This window comes from Monodelphis domestica, chromosome 6 (genome assembly GCF_027887165.1).
Source record: "Monodelphis domestica isolate mMonDom1 chromosome 6, mMonDom1.pri, whole genome shotgun sequence".
Taxonomy (NCBI): domain Eukaryota; kingdom Metazoa; phylum Chordata; class Mammalia; order Didelphimorphia; family Didelphidae; genus Monodelphis; species Monodelphis domestica.
The window spans coordinates 69,329,638-69,350,042 of NC_077232.1; the positions used below are offsets into that span (position 1 = coordinate 69,329,638).

General features: G+C 36.1%; 1 protein-coding gene across 4 annotated transcripts in view; it reads right to left on the reverse strand.

Annotated features, from left to right (window-relative positions):
- Positions 1 to 9,217: 9,217 nt before the first annotated feature.
- Positions 9,218 to 20,405, reverse strand: part of HPS5 (HPS5 biogenesis of lysosomal organelles complex 2 subunit 2) — a 66,583-nt gene continuing 55,395 nt past the window's right edge. For 3 of the 4 annotated variants that reach the window (XM_007497010.3, XM_007497008.3, XM_016423404.2), the window contains 5 exons: positions 20,273 to 20,392; positions 19,210 to 19,323; positions 11,383 to 11,489; positions 10,455 to 10,731; positions 9,218 to 9,896 (listed from right to left, as the gene is read on the reverse strand). In XM_007497010.3, coding sequence (XP_007497072.1) covers positions 9,836 to 9,896; positions 10,455 to 10,731; positions 11,383 to 11,489; positions 19,210 to 19,323; positions 20,273 to 20,392 — 679 coding nt within the window. In that variant the 3' untranslated portion in view covers positions 9,218 to 9,835. The remainder of the gene's footprint in view (positions 9,897 to 10,454; positions 10,732 to 11,382; positions 11,490 to 19,209; positions 19,324 to 20,272; positions 20,393 to 20,405) is intronic. The other variant, XM_007497009.3, reaches the window with a different exon arrangement.

Below are 20,405 nucleotides of genomic sequence, written 5' to 3' on the forward strand. Positions count from 1 at the left end.
AAAAAACCTGCTGACCCCAATTTAAATTAAGGAGAAAAGAGGAGAGATAAAGTGTTTTCTACTCCCCTGTTCTGGCAGCTGTGTCTTTAAGCCGAGGTAGATAGTAAAAGGACTGACTGAGTGAGGAGGAAATAGGGTGAAAAGGCAAGAAAATTCAGGAAATTTATTGAGGGAACCCAATAAACCTTTGTGGTCTCCAAACTGTGATTGTGAAAACCACCTTTAAAGATTGGTATAATATTATTTATGGTCACCAAGGAATTTACCTAAGAAATTCCTAAAATGAAACACTCAAGTCAGAATGGAGTTGATGGTGGTTTAATCACAATGGGAGTAAGAAAAGGGAGAAGGAAGAGAAGGAGAGGAGAAAAGGGAAAAAAGTTAACTCAACCTGGCAGAGCCAGAGGGAGTTTAGGCCCGAAGGCCAAGTAGAGAAGAGAATCAGTCCTTGACTCATGTGACCGATCTGAAGGAAAGCTGTCTGTGGGCCTCCTCCCTGCTCAAGCTCCTAGCACAAACTGGTGCCCAGCTCTGTCCACAGGAAGTGAGCGAATTCCAGAGGCTGTTCCCTACCTCACTTCCTGTGCCTCACAAGTGCCAATGGTGGCTCAAGCTTGGCTTAGGACAGCCCAGGTGGGCAGTTAGTTATTTCTGATTTGTTATTGACTAGCACATGCCCATGTAGTGTAGGTGTGCACAATCCTGGGTGCTAGACCAAGCAAGATGGAGATTTTAAAATTCACAGCACTAATGAGGAAATGTCATACTCAATCATATTCAGACCAATGAATATCTAAGTATAAAATTATACTTCTAGGTAGTGAAAACATCGAGTTGAAGAGATGTAGTGTATTAAATCCAGCTACACTTCTTTCTGATTTGCCAAAGAATGGCAAACCACTACGTGAATGTGTAGAAGTAGTAGATCTAGAGGATATGCCAAGGATGGATTTAAAAGACACTCTTATTGAAAATCCAGATTTGATTTTATTCACAGATGGTTCTTCAGATTTGTGTAATGGAATTCGATGTACAGGTGCTGCAGTTGTCACAGAATTTGAGACACTGTGGTATTGATCATTACCTAGTAACCTTAGTGCTCAAAGTGCAGAGTTGATTGCACTAAAGCAAACATGTCTTCTGGCTGATGGTAAAAGTACAAATGTGTATACAGACTCCCATTATGTTTTTTCAGTGTCATGCTACAGGAAAGCTCTGGAAACAATAAGGTTTTATTACTGCATCGGGAAAACCAGTTGCTTATGCAGAAATAATAACTGAGTTGTTGGATGCTATCCAGAAGCCTAAACAGCTAGTGGCGATCCATTTTAGAAGTCATACTCATGGCAGATTCAGTTGCTAAAGGAAATCATAAAGCTGATATAACTATGAAATTTGCTGCCAGAAATGCTCCAGTGTATTTCATGAACTTATCAATTATAGAATCTGATGATCTAGAAAAAGTTTATGGAGACTCAAATACAAAAATGGAAGAAGTCTAGAGCAAGAAAAGAACATGGTATATGGTTAACAGATACAGGAAAGCTGCTATTACCAAAAGACCTGTATACCTATTTGTGTCAAGCCATTCACACAAAATGTCATTTTGGTACTCAAGCTGTAATTGACACGGAAAAGAGACAATGGGTTGCTCCTGGAATAAGTACTGTAGCAAATAAGATCTGCTCAAGCTGTTCTGTTTGCCAAAAATTCAATCAAGGGGCATTCAGACAAAAAGGTTTAGGTGGTAGACCTTTAGCATATTGTTCATTTGAAAGTCTGTAGATTGATTACATCAGAATGCCAAAAGCTGGAAGATACAAGTTTTTCTTTGTAATGTTGATACATTAGCCAAATGGCCTGAAGCTTTTCCATCAAATACAAATACAGCTAGATTTGTGGTGAAAGTGTTGATTAAGGAAAATATACCTAGATATGGAGTACCACTAACAATAGACTGATAAGGGATCGCATTTTGCTTGTGACATCCTGAAAAGAGAACATGAGAATCTAAGAACAGCACCAAAATAACATGTTCTTTATCATCCACAAAGTCCAGGGGAAGTGGAGCACGTAAATAAGGAAATAAAGACTATGGTGGGGAAGCTCGGTGCTGAAACTCATCTCAAATGGCCAGAGATTCTTCCCATAGCTTTGTTTTACTTATGTACGAGACCAAGAGCAGATTTACATATATCATCCTATGAAATGCTCTTTGGACATGCTCCACTACAAGCAAAAACTTTTAAGACAGTCTATACACCTGTGAATTTTAGATTTACTCCACCCTGCTTAGTCTTTAGAATTCTAGCAACAAGGAACGTATACACCCCTACTTAAGGATTAAGTGTAGAGGAGGATGACCTATGACCACATGTCCTAACAAGTGACAAATCAGGAGTCCTAAGCCAAGCTTAAGCTCCCATTGGTACATGTGAGATGCATGAAGTGATGTAAAGAACTGCCTATATATTTCACTTCCTCTCACTTCCTCTCTCTGGGGGCTCTTGGAGATGTTGGGCTCTCTTGGCAGTATGGGGAGTGCTGGGCAGCATTTTGGCGTTTGAAGCTTGGCAGTGAGGTTACTGGGAGAAGCTTTGTAGCTTGTGATTTAGGTGAGGTCCCTGAGTGACCTTGGTGAGTGGTTTAGGTCGATTCCTCTTTTACCTCCTAAAAAAAACGATCTTCTGAGGAGACTCTTCATCTCGGAGGAGGCCTCATGGCTGGAAGCCGAGCTAGATTGAGAAGGCCCTTTGGCCTAGGCCTCTGAACTCCTATTGGCTTGCCAGAGCAGTCCAATTCCCTTTCCTCTCTCTCTTCTTCTTAATTTCTTCCTTCTATTGTAATTAAACCACAATAAAAATCCCAAACTGACGAGTATTTTATTGGGATTGAATGTAAATCCCTGGTGACCACTAAAATAACATTCAGTCAACAACCCTAATTTTACCCCTAACGGTCTGGATATAATCCATGAAGGTTGTGACCAATACCCTCAAATGTCTGTGATTTTCTCTTTCCTCTGTGAAACTTTTCTTTCCTCTTTCTCTCTTTATTACATCCTCAAGTCACATCTCTCTTGCACATCTCTCTTAGGAGGAGATTGTCAACTTGCTTCTTACTTAAGTGCTTTACAACAAAGACCAAAAGAATTACTTGATATGCGAGTATTAATTCATACTGGTCCTTTGGGTTATTCTCTTCATAATTATGAACCAGGAGATGTGGTATATATAAAAAATTTTGCTAAAACATCAGCCACACAAGAAAGTTGGTTAGGCCCTTATACTATTGTGTTAAGTTTCCCCATCTTCAGTAAAAGTTTTGGGTAGAGATTCCTGTTATCATTGTTCACATATAAAATTAGCACGTGGTATTAATAATGAAAATGTATAAATCATCAAAGAAGAAGAAAATGAAGAAGAGATTGCAGAAAGTTAGAATCATCAGTCAAATAGATCAGTAAGGAGTGGACCATTCCTGCAGAAGAGGATAGAAGAGGACAATGCAGATAAAGAAAAGAATTCAGGAATTAATGGACATTACTAAAAGACTGAAAATGTATAAACTTAAAAGACTGTGAAATTTGCAGTGATGAAGATTACAGGATAAATGGACTAACGAATTGTTACTTTGGGACAATGTATTATAGTACAAAATAACATAGCATTTATTCACATATAAACACAAATATATTTGCTACTATGGAATTGCAGAAAAATATTCAAGAGGAGGTGAGAAGAGAAAGAAAGATCCAAAGTAGGGATAAGTATGTTGCATACAACAGTAACATAACAGTAACACTGACATTAAAATAGCAAAACAATATGACATAGTAAAAGTAACAACATAATGAAACACAAACAAAATATAAACATTGTAAGGTTACATTGAATCACTACTTAAATGACTGAAACAATGTATAGTTAGGATACTAACAGTGTTATGCTTAGCTATAGATATGTTATTTACTAACAAATTTAGTTAGGAGAAGTATTTTAAAGATAGGGATTAGTTGGGTAAAATTGAGTAAGATAATTAGATACTGACTTGCACTACAACATACATTACACAACACAAACAACATGTGACATCACATATCAAACAAAATTGTAAATAAATATGTAAATATAAATAGGATGTATAATAGGATTGTAAATTAATTGCATTATAGTGTATGTATATGTAAAATATGTGTAAATATGAAGTGTACATAAGTGTATATGTGCATGCATATAGCATGCATGTATATAGTGTATGTGCTATATGTATATATAAATTATGTATATAGCTCACTTATGTTTATTATTACATGTATTTGCATAAGTGAGTTTAATATTTGGTTTGATTTTCAGTGTAAAACTTACGCAATGTGTTTATTATAATTTTCAAAAATTTTTTCTCTAAATTTAATGTTACTATACTGCAATAGTACTACAATTTTCTGTATTAGCTGATAGGAATATTTTGAGTTTGATGTTTGCATGGAAGTTATGTTCATCTTTTGTTTGATGGTATTTGCTGTTTTACTTTTGCTTTTGTTTGACATTTGTACTTGTTCATTATTTAATTCCTTTTCCTTTTTCCTTGCTAAAATCCCCTAGAACAGGTTAGTATTAGTTAGAGTAAGATAGTTGAGTGTAGGTTGTTTGTTATTTTGGGAAGATTTCTAAGTTTTGGCAATTGGTAAGGATTTTAGATTGTGCACAAATACAAAAATCATGTTTCCAACATGCAAAAGGGAAGAATGTGATAGGGAAAGGACACTTTGCAACAAACTGAGTAATGCATACGTCAGAGTGATTGACAGGAGCATGTGACTGAGAGTCACATGGGAGCCTAAGGGTGAAGAATTGGGGAAACGTTCTAAAGTCCCAACTGTCTGGGCACTTCTCTCCTGAAGGACCTTGGTTGGAGGTTTGAAAAACAGGTTTCTGGCTTTTCTTGATACCAACTGAAGAGAGGAATCTTTTGAACTAGTTGCTGGCAGCTTGAACAGAAGATTGAGGACACACGTCTCCACTGGACCTGTTTGGACAGTTATCACCTGAAGATCCTGGCCCATTTGATTGGACTCCCCCTGTGAGATTTGGTTACTGGGGAATCTTATTGTTTAGCTTAGAATAAGATAGGTTTAGATAGATTTATAGAAATTTGAGTTTAAGATAACTTGTAATAATTCTCCTAACCCCTTTTCCTTCCTCCCCTTCCCAACCAATAAATCTGGATTTTTTACATGTTTCCCTCTTGTTTATTCCCCAACAAATTCCTATTATTTCAGTATGTACTCGTTTTCATGCTCCCCCATTAGAATGTAAACTCCTTGCAAGTAGGGATTGTTTCATTCTTTGTACTTTTATCCCCAGCACCTGGTACTACAGTGCCTTGTATATAGTAAGAAGTTCCTTAATAAATGCTTCTTGATGGGTAGATTGATTAAAGACTTCTGACTGCTTTGCAAGTCTACTTGAGAAATATTTTTTTCTGTTAATGCCAAAGGCAAGTAAGTGTCCTTAAAAATGCTTGGTTCTCAATGGTATTTAGAGTAAAATCAGGAAGGGAATAAGAGGACAAGTAGGTGGTTCAATGGATAGTCAGGCCTCTGGGTTCAAATTTTGCTTCGGACAACCTCCTACTTGTGTGACCATGGGCAAGTCACTTAACCCCTATTGCCTAACCTTTATCACTCTTCTGCCTTGGAACTGATACTTAGTAACAATTCTAAGACATAAAGTAAGGTTTTTGTTGTTTTTTTTTAAGGGGGTTTGGAGGGCAGAAATAAGGCTGTAGGCAATTTGTCCAAGCTTCTAGACAGAGAGAGGTTAGAGGTCTTCATTCTTCATTTCTTTCTCTCCCTTTCCTGCTTTGCCTTCACCTTTTTTTTCAAATTCACTCCCTACATTGAAGCAGATAGACCAACCTATAACCTCATTTCTTTCTTCTTTATTTATTAGCCTTGAACTCAGAAAATTGAGTGCCGGTTTCAATACATTCAAGCTTTGTGGCTGAAACAAGAATTTGTGTCAGATATATATGTATTACACTTTCATTCATTCAACAAGAATTAATTCTCTCCTGTGTACGAGGCACTGCAATAGGCACTGACAATCTGGTTTCACAAAAAATTCCAAACTGACCCTTGTCCCTGATAATGTCTTCAAGAAAGCCTCTGACCGGGTGCAGCTGGGTAGCTCAGTGGATTGAGAGCCAAGCCTAGAGATGAGAGGTCCTAGGTTCAAATCTGGCCTCAGACACTGCCTAGCCCTTACCACTCTTCTGCCTTGAAGCCAATGCACAGTATTGACTCCAAGATGGAAGGTAAGGGTTTAAAAAAACAAACAAATAAATAAATGAATGAATTATAAAAAAATAAATAAATAAAAGAAAGTCTCTGACTGACCCTAGTCCCAAGCTAAACCATAAACCCTCAAGCACACCTTGATCACTTTTGATAGGATTGGCAAACATAATCAAGTACTAAGTAAGTACCCTTTTGGTTTTCTTAGTTTCTCCTTTTGTATCTAGGCTACTCCCAAATTCCTATGCCTTTGACTAATTTCATCTATGTCTCTTCTTGTCATTTTAGACTATGACTAGTGCAAGTCCTAAGTGAGACAGGGTATAAACTCTTCCTTCTTCTCCAAAATCTCAGTAAGCACATTACATTTACATTCTGCAGTTCAGTGAAAGTCCCAAGACAGAGGAACTATGTGACTTCCCAGATTAATCTTTCTACTTCAATTAAAGACCCATATTATAATTGCTTGGTAGTTTTGTGGGGTTTTTTCTCAGTTTGACATATTTGGAATCTCATCTGGGATTTCAAAAGATTAAAAAGACAAAAAATAAATAAATTCGTTCCTGCTGCCAAGGAGTTTACATTCTACTATAAGCAGAGAGTATGTATAAGTTACACATCCAATATGAGGCCTTTCACATAAAATTAATTTGTTTGTACTTTATATTAATTTATCTCCTTATGTGTTATATGCCTTGAGTAGAATGTAAGTTCCTTGAGGACAGGGCCTTCATATTGGCCTTTAGATTCACCTAGCAAAGTGGTTTGCACATAATAGATGCTTAATAAATACTTCATGAATTAATCTATTAATATTAATCTTCCAAAATTAAAGTGTATTACCATTTTTTTCCTTTTTTGTATTTTGTGACAATAACTGAATGTTTTAAGGATCTCAACTAAAAAGGCCTGTTATACTAGTTGGCTTCAATCAGTCAGTTATCAGTAAATATGCCGTTAGAATTGTACTATAAGTACTATTAGTACTATATTAGTACTATAAGAAATGGAGTTTGATGTATAATGTGGCAATCTTCTAGCTCATAACATTTAAGTACTCAGCCTTCAGTAAATGAAAATGCCAATGGGCCCATTTTAGAGGAGGAATAAAGCCCAGAAAAACCAAATTTCAATCAAGGTGTAATTGTCTATTCCAGCAGTTCTTAAATTCTTGGTCCCAGGACCCCTTTGCACTCTTAAAAATCACTCATATCCACCCAAAGAGTTTTGTTTAAAAGGATTGTACCTATTATTAAAATTAAAATCATCATGAGAGACTGATTTGGGGGTAAAAATATAAGTTAATTGATTATATCAGGTTTATTGGTTAGACCAGCATCCAAGAGATAAAAGTGATATAGGTCTCTAAGCCTCTCTCTTGACTAGGGATGACTGGGTCAGGCAGCTTAATAAATAACATTTTTTAGTCAGCCCTCCCCCCTGAACATCCCAAGATATCTTTAATTAAGAGATGGTTCATCAAATTATCTACCCTTCTCCATCTTCACAGGTAGAAAGAGGTCACAGAGGCAAAAAAAGAACCCTTCTCCCCTTCATTTATTAACTAAATTCTTTAGACATTCCTTGGGATTCCCAAGGACAAAGAAAATGTAAAAACCAGCAAACTGGATGGTATCTCTGATCTAGATCCCAGAAACAGGAATTCTCCTTAATATATAGGAATTAATGCAATATATGAAAAATAAATTCTAATACTATCAATATTTACCATATTCAAAGTTAAAACATCTTAGTATTAATATGAATAGTTCTTACCTTATATATCCCCTAGTCTTAGTGATTCCCAGAGATTCCTGGTACCACACTTTGATAACTACTGATCTACATCAATAAAATGATATTTTGGAGTGCATAGCTAAAATTCACAGATTTCCTAATCAATGCAATAGAAAGGAATTCTTTCTCTGAGACAGGATTCCCTATATAATAATTTCAATCTGCATAGGAGTTTGAGGTTACATGGTACTTTTGCATAATAACATTATAACAACACTGTGAGGTAAAGAATGCAAAAATTATTAACTTCAAGAAAACTGAGGCTTGAAAAGCAAATGTTATCTAGAATCAAATGTCTAGTAAATAATAGAAGAGTGAGGATCCAAACACAAGAGTAGAAAGAAGTCATAGAAGCCACTTCATCCAACCCAGATCCAGTCAAGAATCCCCTTTACAACACTGCCAAGAATTAATTAATTACCCAGTCTTTCCTTGAAGACTTTCAGTGAAGGGGAACCTACTATCTCTGAAGCAACCCATTCCACTTTTTAAGAACTCTAATTGAACAAGCATTTAGTAAGCACCTATCCTGTTCTAAGCACTATGCTAGCAACTCAGAATGCAAAGACCAAATGAAGCTGATAGGAAAATTCATCAGAAATTAAGAGCTTTACAGCCACTCCATCAGTGTCTCTTTATTCTGTTCAGACATGATGCTTCTAATTGAGTCTATGATATTTTGCTCTCTTTCATTTCTTAGTTCTGAGCCATATTTTCTAAAAATGTTTTCCTTTATGCCCTTATGCCCACCTTTATAAAAAAAAAATCACTGCATATTAAAGTGTATTTTAATTTAAAAATCCAAAGTTTGTAATAGCAGTAACTCAGATTCTTATATCACTTACCTGTTTACAATCCTCAAGCCACCCTGGCAGGGAGAGTTCATAATGATTTTCCCTATTTTAGAGATAACAAAACTGAGCCTCAAAAAAGGAATGAGCAAAACTGGGATTCAAATAGAATTTGCCCAAGGTCATCTAGTTAGTTAAAAGTTACAGACTAGATAGGAAACAGTCTTTTTACTTCACACTGCTAAGAACCTTATGTTTCCATCTTTGTTAATAAATGCAATGAATCTTTACACAACTTAAATAATACAAGGATTCTCTATAAAAGTACCAGTTAGTTTTCATTAAGAATATTTTATTAAAGTGCATAATTGTCTGGAACCACTCAACTCAGGCAAGTACAGCAATAAAGCATTTTGGATAAACAAAGAGCAAGCTGTATCAAAGTATATGTCAAATAAATATTGGCAAATACATACTGAAATATTTAATTTTAAAATTCAGTCGCTTAATTTAAATACACAATTTGTGACCTACTTAATTTGTTCTGTCTTCTCATTGTTATAACGAAATAGTTCACATAAACAGTTGCCTTGTTTAAAAACAGATAGCCTTTGCCCTCACTCTGCTCAGGAGTAGAACTCTATCCTCATGTGATCAGAGAGGCAGTTGGGTAAACAGCTCTGAGGTCAGGGGTAAACTGTCTAGCCTCACAATAATGAAGACTCTGTTCTTAGTATATAAGTGCAAAATTCCATTTGAGCACAAAGGCAGCCTTCAAAAGTCAGATTTAATTAACACTCTGATTTTCATAGCAAATGCTAAGGCCCCCAGACCATTTTCGCCTTTTGTCCAACATAGGGATATGGGATGAGATATCCAAAGATTCCAAAGGCACTTGATCTTGTTTTTTCCACAAAATTTCATAATTGAACTCCCTGGTCTTCCCCATCTACGCCTGCTGGGACCATAGAAAACGGTCACACTTTTCAAGCATGCTTTGGATCAATGCTCTGAAATTTCAAAGAAAAGAAACAATAAAAATTAGTAAACTTGGTTCACAAGGCAAGGGTAGGCTGCAGAATATTATTAATGTTCATTCACTGACAAGAAGAGGCATAAAGAAAAAGCCTTATAAGAGAGAAGGAAGAACAAGAGAGCCAGAATGCTGTACCGATAGCCTTAAGTCTCAAAAGAACCAAAGAAAGGCCTCTAGCAGAAGGAGTAAATCTCCCATGGTGAATTTATAGAATGAGGAAGAAAAGAATTGCATAGGATGAAGTGGCAAAGAAGCTCTAAAGTCTCACCTACTGTTAAGATCATGGATCAATCCACAAACCTAAGATCATCTCTGCAAACAACTTAAATGTGACTACATTTGGAGAGAAAAGAGGTATCCAAAAAAACTTCTGAGTCAAGTCAAATCTTTGCACATCCAGCCAAATCCAGATGAGTGTCAATTTGCAAATAATTTACAAATCAAATGTTAGTAAAAAGGGTTGCCTTTTTACTATGACAATGGATGAAATATCATTATTACAAGCTTGTCACTAAAGCCTGACGGCTTTTACCTCTGCCTTTTCTCAGCAATCCTCAGAATGTTACAGGTTCTGGTAAATCTCTCAGACAATCCCAGTATCAAGCCACACTCCTGAAGCAACACAGAGGCCCGATCTGGGCCCATGACCTTGGCTAACAGGAGAGCCACGTTCTCCACAGTGATGAGGGGAGGACTGGAGGAACTGTCAGCACTGACACTTCGGTCTGGTGTCTCCCAAGGGGCTGCCTCCTTACTGGATGCAAGATTCAAAAGAAGCTTCCATTCATCGACTGTCTCTGGGATCCAACCTAAACAGAAACAACTAACTGGTCATGACTATGGCAAAACTAGGACTTCTCATACTTCTCAAATATTTTGTGAATGAATAGTTTAAATGTCTTAAACAAATGCAACAAAATAAGCTTCAAAAATGTTTCTTTCATGTCAAGGTAATTGTTCTCTGGATTCAGAGAAAAAGTGATAATCTATTCTCTAAAAACAAGAATAAAAAGCATTTCTGGTAGACAATCCATGTTGTTCATCAGTCGTTTTTAAAAGTACAGCACCCAATGTCTAAGCATTAAAATCCAAACTAATTCAAACTAGGACCTTTTTCTGTCTGATTACCTTCCACCTAGTGGCTTTGTGATAGGACATGACCTGAATCACCTGAAGGATTGGTTTTACGTAGTCTAGACACTGCTCTACTCCAAGTTTCTATAATTCTCTAATTTTTTTCTGTTAGTACCTCTCTCAAATATGGGTTCATGATCTAATAAATACATTTTTAAAAGTTTATATAGGCCCATAGGATACATAAATTAATACCAAAAAGAATGATACATATTTGTCAGAATGTCTTCCCCTCCATTCCATTCCAATAGTTTTCTCTTCCTTCGAAAAATCACTATGGCCTCTCCAGAGACTATGAAAATACTAGCAAACTAAGGGTTACTTACCATTTTCTGCACCCACAATTCTCATATCATTCAGATAAACCATATTAGTAAAGGCTTCTTTTCTTCTATCCAGCTCCAAACAGAGAATAAGGTAGCCAGGCCAGAAACTAAAAATAGTGAAGAAAGTTTAGGAATGGAAAAATGAAAAATTTCCCTAGACAATTCTTTTTTAAAGCCATTAATGCATGCACTAACATCTTAAGTGCTTAGTACAGGGTCTGGTACATAGTAAGAGCTTCCTAAAGCTAAATGCTTTTCCCAGAACATACTGCCCATCTATTTTCATACAAAGTGTCTTTTGAAAAGTAGTGTGCTATAAATGACCCTGAGACCTATCTCATTACTAACACCAAAGACCAGATTCCTCAAATAAGAAAACTCTGAGCTTCAGCCTCTCCTTTAATTGTTGTATCCAGTATTACCATCTCCTACTGATTCTTCCTTTGAAATATTTCTCAGATTTGTTTTCACCTCTGAGCTTACTTAATAACTCATGATATATTATTTTAACAAGTATAACAATTCAATTCAACAATTATTTAATTGCTGTTTATGAATGCCTAAGTCACTGGGCCTACAAACATAAAAACAAAACAGTCCTTAATAATCAAAATATTTAAAGTCTACTGGTATAATAAAATAAAATACAAAGAAATTTGAGGAAAGAGAAGAATTCTAATATTGTTCATTAATACAGTGCTTTAAAATTTGCAAAGCAATTTAAACATAATTTTATTTGTGCCTCATAACAAGACTATGAAATAGGAACCCTAAGTATTATTATCCCCACTTTTCAGATGCAGAAATGAGGATCTGAGAGATTAAGTACCTTGCTTATAAACAAACTATTAAACATTAAAGACAAAAGTTGAATCCAGTTATTCCTGACTATAAATCCAACACTTTACCCTCTGCCATGTTGCTTCTAGTAAATGGAGAATTTAGAGAAGGCTTCATGGAAGAAATGGCAACTGCACTGAACCCAGAAGGAAAATAATTAAGAGATAATGATCACTGCAGAGAACTGGCCAAGGTGCTAGCTAGTAGAAAGATTGCTCCTATGCCTCTAAGACTCCAAGCCTCACAGTAAAGTGGAGGGGACAAGTTAGGTCCCCTATACACAGTGAGTTTATATTTCTCCTCAGAACCTCATGATCCTCTTCATTAATCCTTCAACCTATAAGGAAACCTGAACTTTTTCACTTTCCAATGATAAAAAAGGACAGAAGTGGCACTGGTCTGAGATGCTAGATAAAAATCTGCCACCATTCAGATTTCTACAGTCTGCTTAGAAAATCTGGTCCAAAAATCCAATTCTTCTTTTTTCTCTCTTCCTCCAAATTCCCTTACTACTTCTGTTGTCTCAGGAGGGTAATTAGTGCTGGGGAAAAGGTTTTTCCAGGGCTGCCTTAACATCAATGGAAAGAGTGATACATTTAGAGTCAGAGGACCAGCACAGACACAATAGGCAAAGTTACTGAACTTCTCTAAGTATGTTTCCTCATCTGCAAAATAAGAGGGTTAGACAGAATTGCTTCTAAAGTCCTTCAAACCTATAAAGATTCTAAAAGGCAGAAGTGAAGAAAAAGAGAAGAGGGATGGCTTGTGCAAATTCTAAAGCAGGACATAGAGGTCAATTCCCTATGCCTAGATAAGAGTGTGTGAAAAGAAATATGTGAGATAGGCTGGAAAGATAGAGGAGCCAGATTATAGAGGACCTTAAATGATGGCTCAGTAGTCTTTTGGCTTTTTCTTATCCTGGGGCAGTAAGGAGCTCCAAAAAGTTTTAAGCAGGAGAGTGAAAGTGGCAGAACTGTGCCTAAGGAAGATTATTGTGGTAGCTGTATAGAGGAAGAACTGTAGAGGAGAAAGACTAGAAGCAGGGAAAACAATTTGTAGGAAATCAAGGTGAGATACAGGACCTGTTGTGGGAATAGAGAGAAGGATCAAAAACTGGGAAGGTTGTAGAAGAACTTGGCAACCAATATAATATGGGGGCTGAAAGAGAAATAAAAGTTAGGAATAACTCCTAAGCAATAATATACTAAGAAGGATTGGGGGCGGGGGGGTGGGGGGTAACATGACTAGAAGTAGTAAGTTTGAAGAAGGAAAGGATTTAGAGAAAAAGAGTGACGAGTTACATTTTAGGCATGGAATAAACGCTGACGTGATTACTGAGCCACTATCACTGTGACCTCTGAAAGATCATGGAAACAAGAGAGGACCTAGAGATTTAAAGAAGAATAAGTATTGGCACAACTTTCAAAATAGGAAAGGGAATAGAATCTGGAAGTATAGATCAATGTGTTTTAACTTCAATTCTTGGCAAAATTCTAGAAAACATTACTGAACAGAGGATTTATGAACCTTTGAAGAAGTAAGTAATGATCACCAAGAGCAAATATGGTTTCATTAATTACAAGTCATTAGCTAACATCATTTCCTTATGAAATAGGGTTTGCAGGACTGGTAGATGAGAAAAATGCTAAAAATATGATTTATATGAATTTTAATAAGGCTTTAAAAAAATTTGTCATTGCTTCTGTATGACTGCAGAGTAGCTAGATTTTTTTTGTTTCTTCAATTTCTTTATGTTTAATTGTGCTATTTGCCTCCTTGAGCTTGGTTTTACACTCTTTTATTATTTCATCCTTTTCCTCTAGGATTTCTTTATGACCTGTGAATATGTAAATTGCAGTTTTTCTTAAATTTTCCAGACTTAGTGCTTCCCAGTTTAAAATATGATCTAATAGGTATGTTACTGCCTTTCACAAATTGTCTCCTTATGTGGAGATTTTGTTCAGTTAAATTTTCAAACCCAAGCCTATCCTCTGCTATCCCTATTAAGGAACTTTGATGGATGTTTCCCACTCTCCTGTCTCAATTTCTCAAATTGTCCCCAAGTATCTGGTCTCTTTGAAAAACTTTTCATTGCCTCTAGTAGATCTTCTCTGGCCTTTTTTAGATAACATAGATTTGTATTATTAGATAACTCTAAATCTTATCCTTCCTCTGGCCATGATGTTAAATTTGGATTGTTTCTAGTTTCATCAATGAATTATTGTTTTTCCCTTTTTGAAAATAATTCTGAGAGAAGAATTTCAGTGTCCTGGAAATTTGGATCATAAAGCCTAATTGCTCTTTTAAATTCTTTCAAACATCACACAGGATCTGAAAACCAGGAAGGCATCTGTTTTTTCAGACTTTCAAAGTCAGCTGCTGTAAATAGCTTATGCGTTTTAATATTAATTATGCCACTGTCTGGTGGTAGACTTGTTTGATCTCCTAGTGGCAATATTGGTATTCCACCTTCAGCTCCATCTGTCTTTTCTTGATCAGCTACATTGTTATTTTTAGGTATGTTTTGTTGTGTATTAATATATTTGCCACTTTGTTTCTTCTCAGTTAGTTGAGTAATCTTTTGCTTTAGTTGTGTGATCTCCCTCATGGCTAAAATCATCACTGCCATTTCATTGTCTTTTGCTTTTGTCCCATAAATAAGATGCACGCCTTTATTCAGGGCATAGTATAATTGGATTAAGAAGAATAATGCTCCAGCATATGTAGAAATGAATGAAATCAAGTGATCTACACTTATCTTCAGCTATTGAAAGCTTTCATAGATGTTAAGCAGAAAATAAATATAATCTGGAATCTTGACAAAAAATAAGTTGTAAAACATATAAAAGAAATGTCCAATCAAGGCTAGATAATCCATGGCAAGTAATAGTTTCTTTGTCATCTTGTATATTGAAAAGCCTTTTGCAATGGAAAAAAAATGTTTTTTTTAAGTCTGGCCCTTTAAGAGTTGCCTCCTCCCTTTAGAATGAGTGTTTCTTATAGGCTGTGGTGTTGCTAGGCAGATTAGCTGCACTCAACACTGCTCTCAAAATGGCTGCTTTCCACAGTCACACAGGCTTTTGAAATATATGTAAGCCCGATTTCTCTGAAACTTCCCTGACACTTCCAACTGCCTTCTTCTTCTTAAATTCTTGGCAAAATAGGCTGGAAAACCTAGCTGGCTCTCCCAAAAACTGTAATATTTATAGGGAAATGTAGGGGGCTGAAGAAGTACAGGGGATATGAAAGGTTTTTAATAGAGAATATGGAGGAGTTGAAAGGAGAGAGAGAATATGGCTGCAGGTGAGGTAAAAGGAGAGAAAGGCTCCCTGATGAGAGGTTATCTTTGAAATTTGGGTTTCCAATAAGGATCGTCTATGGTTGAATGATTGTCCTGAATTTCAGCTCCCTCTATGTCCCCCTGAAATGATAGTCCTCTTATCTGACTGCAGTTATTTAAATAAAGATGAATTTTAATAACAAGCTTGGATTGAGGAGATATCAGGGAAGAGGGAATTGGGATTTCCCTAGATGAGTTTTGAGTCTCTCTCAACTTTTGAGCTAAGGCCAGGCCTCCACAGGCTGGTGGAGAGTTTCTCTTATTCCTGTCTATGCTAATCTGTGCTAGTTTTCTTAAGTTCAAAGTCTTAACAATAGACAGCAAGATGGAGAAAAGGTCTGACCTTCAGAGCTGGTTGGGTCTGTCTCTTTGGGCTGACGCCCCTAAAGACCACCCTTATAGTTCAAACTGCTTCTCTGAAGTCCTTATATCAGTGACACAATCACAGGAATCCAGGTAGAGCAGACAGTTGGGAAAATCTGGAATAGAGGCACTTCTATCCAGAGACAGGGAGAGAAGCTCCTTCCAGACCCAGGACCAAGAAGTGAGAGTGAGTCACAAGACCCACTGCCACTCCCAGTTGCCCCTCCCCCCACCAACTGTCATTCTTGTCAATATCTTCTAACATTCCAACTGCTATTTGTTCCACCTGATTGGCAGAAAGTCCAAAACTTGCTTCAGTTTTCTTTTCCACACTTCCCTTTTGGACAAGATAGGAAGGTGTAGCCTAGGCTAATAGTGTTCAACTCAAGTAGAAATGGGAGCCACTAATTTGTACATAATAATCCCTACAGACTGCATATTGACTTAGTTTTAAAATGTAATATTATCAGTATTTTTATTTATTTTATTAAGTATTCCATAATTACATCTTCATTTGGTTTGGGTTGTACTCAGGAGTATTGTGAGCCACATATTTTGACACCTATGGTCTAAACAATAGTCAAATGAGGCCTAGTTACTAGTTAGGACTACTCACTAATGGCAAGTTATCAATTTGGAAAGAAGTCCCTAGGGTAATCCCCTAAGGAATCTATCTTGAACTTTATACTGCCTAATATTTTTATCAATGACTATAAAAGATATAGATGGAATCTTTACCATATCTAAAGATGATATAAAGCAAGAGGGAATATCAAACACTGGATAGAAACAGGAATAAAAAAAATCTTTATACACTAGAAAATGAAACTAAATCTAAGAAGATTAAATTTGTTAGGTAAATGTTTACATTTAGGTTAAAAAACCAATATGGCTACAAGAAATGGTTGATAGCACTTCATCTGAAATGAATTGATACTTTTAATGGAATATAAATTGAAGGAGTCAACAATGTAATATAATAGCTAAAGAAGTGATTTTTGGCTACAATGAAAAGATAGAATGTTCAGTCCTGTAGTGGTAACAATCCCACTGGTCTGATAAAACCAAAGTACTCTGCTCAGTTTGGGGTGCCAAAGTCTTCAAAGGAAGATGACAAATCAAATAATATCCAGAGAGGAGTGACCAAGACAAGGAAAGTTTCAAAATTATAGCATATGGGAACTAAAAGAAGGAACTATAGATGTTAGATATTTATAACAGCTTTTTGCGGTGGCAAAGAATTATTAACTATGGATATCCATCAACTGGAGAATGGCTGAACAAGTAGTATATGATTGTAATAGGATACCACACTGTGCCATAAGAAATGGTGAACAAAATGATCACAAAAAACCTGGAAAGACTTCTATGAAATGATACAAAGTGAAGTGAGCAGAACCAGGAGAACATGTTATACAGTAACAGCAATAAGATACAATGATCAACTGCAAAATGGCTTAACTATTATCAGCAGTTTAAGGTTCCAAGAAGCATACTGTTTTCCACTTTAATTTATTTCATTGAGTTTTTTTTTCTTATATATGCAATATGTATCTTCTTTCACAACAGGACAAACATAAAAATCTGTATAATCTAGATCATATTACCTGTCGTCTCGAGGAGGAGGGTGGTGAGGGAAGGAGAAAACATAGATCACAAAATATCAGAAAACTATTATTAAATTATTATTATTATTACCATGTAACATGGGGGAAAAAAAGTTTTAATAAACTGAAAAGAAAAGATCTAGGGAGAGACACAATAACTGCCTCCCAATATTTAAAGGGTTGTCCTGCAGAAGACAGAGGAAAATGAGCCTACTTGGCCTCAAAGAACACAACTAGAAGCAATGAGTAGATGTTGAGGCAGATTCAGACTTGCCTTTGCCCAGCCCTGTAGAAGCTCAGGAACCATCTGGTCTAACAGATTCCTGAAGAGAAATTCTCCCTAAAATCTCCCTGACAATGGATTATCCAACCTTTATTTGAATATCTTAAATGAAGAAGGACTCACTCTCTCCTAAGGAAGCTCATTCTACTTTCAGATAGCTCCAATTATTAGGGAAGTCTTTCTTCATACTGAGCTGAAATCTTGCCCCTTATTGCTCTAAGTTTTGCCTTCCACAGCCAAGCAGAACAATTCTAATCCCCCTTCTACATGATGATTAGTCAGTCAACAAGCATTTACTGAGTATCTATTATGTGCAGGCACCATATACTATACTATATATATATATATATATATATATATATATATATATATATATATATATATATATATACACACACACACACACATATATATATATATATATATATATATACTGGGGATATGAAGAAAGGTAAAAGTCCCTGTGTTCAAAGAGATCACAGGGCAACAGAGGAGACAATGTGCACACAACTACATATATACACAATATTAAGCACATCCAAAAGTTTTAAATACAATTTTAAATTAATAACACTTAAAGCTATATTGATTTTTGGGATGGTATGTCTACAGGATAAATTAGAGTTGATCAACAGAAGGGAGGCACTAGGGAAGCCTTCTCCAAGAAGGTGAGACTTGAAGGAAACCAAAGAGAGAAAGCAATGTGCTAAGCATAAGGGATACAAATAGAGAACATCTCTTCCCTCAAGTTTACATTAAGGCTTTTGTTTGACTTTGTTTGTTTTCCTTTTTTTTTAAACCTTTATTTTCTGTCTTATAATTGATACTAAGTATCAGTTACAAGGCAGAAGAATGGTATGGGCAAGGCAATGGGGGTTAAGTGACTTGACCAGGGTCAAACTGCTAGGAAGTGTCTAAGGCCAAATTTGAACCAAAGACCTCGCATCTCTGGGCCTAGATCTCTATCCACCTAGATCTCTATCTCTGAGCCACCAAGCTGCCCCTACATTAAGATCTGAAAAGTACTTTAGCAACATCTCAGGTAATCTCACAACTCCACTGTGAAGTAGATGAGGACAAGTAGATGAGACAGAGGTTAAATGACTTAGTCACACAGCTAATTGAGCCTCAAAAGTAGAATGATAATTCAAGTGTTTCTTGACTTCAGACCAAGGATCTTTCTGTAATACCAGAGTGTCTTGCAAGTTTAAGGAACAGTCTAATCGAAGTCCAGATTTGAAGTCACCAACAGAAATGAATCTCTTTGAACTCATGTTCTGGTAAAATTCTCACTTACCTGTGTGACTTACATTCACCTATTTGTTATATTACAAAGTCACTAGTTGTAATGACTCTTATCTTTGAGCTTAAATTCTGGTGAAATGTTTACTTACCCATGAGACTTACAAATGTCCATCATTTTTTCTTTGATTATAAAATTAGCTGGAAGCTTAATCAGAAGCATAATCAGGTGACTGTAACCCCAGGTGAATAAATGTGAATGGGACCTGTTAAAAGAAAAGAATACCAATAAATCTGATAAAATTGGGATTTTTAAAGTTTATTTTTTTTAAAGCAATGAAATTCTGGGAAGTGAGCAAAATGCAAACTTTTATATACTTATGTTTGATGCCAAGTTAACATTCTTAGGTCAAAAGGTCTCCAGCATCTTTACTCTCCCCTCTTGCCCCATCTAAACCCACTGAGAGGCCCATACTGAGGATCCAGAGATGAGAGCAGACCACAATACAAATTTGAAATTTTTATCTACCCATAGTACAGCTTGAGAAAATACTGGATAATATGCCCATGAGGTTTCTTCTATTTGAAACTCTCTATTCTAGAGTTAAAAGTTAAATCAAGGGCTCAAAATGGGAACTAAAAGAAAATATAAAAACCTAAGCTGAATTTCAATCAGTGATAGCACATTTGGTCCTAGGCAGATTGCCCTGGGTGAAAAAGCAAGTGGAATTCAAGTATATGAAGTGATCCACTAATCTTCAGCCCACTATCTGAAAGGAAGGAGAGAGAAGCTGTCCCCTTAGGACAAGATAAAAGTTGAGAAATGTTGTGCTTCATTTGAAAAAAGAAGTTTACAAAAGCTGGAGTTCCCTACACTGAGAGGATGACAGAAACTGTCTCTTAACTGTGGGAGTAGAAACACAGAAGAAAAACAACTGCTTGACACATGGGTTGATGGGGATAGGATTGGGGATTTAAGACTCTAAATGATCACTCTAGTGCAATTATTATCAATAATATGGAAATGGGTCTTGATCAATGACACATGTAAAACCCAGTGGAATTGTGCATCAACTACGGGAGGAGGTTGGGGAAAGAGGAGGGAAAGAACATGAATCTTGTAACCATAGAAAAATATTTTAAATTAATTAAATAAAATTTAATATTAAAAAAAAATTTTTAAGATACAAAGAAAAAAAAGAAACTGTCTCTTACCTAGGATGTCCATTATCATCCACAGTGCAAGTCCTTTCTGGAGCATCATGGGTCACTGCCAATAGCAGCCAATCCAATTTTAATGATTCAGGCTGAAGAAGAGACTCAAGGAAGGACAATCTAGAAGAAATTC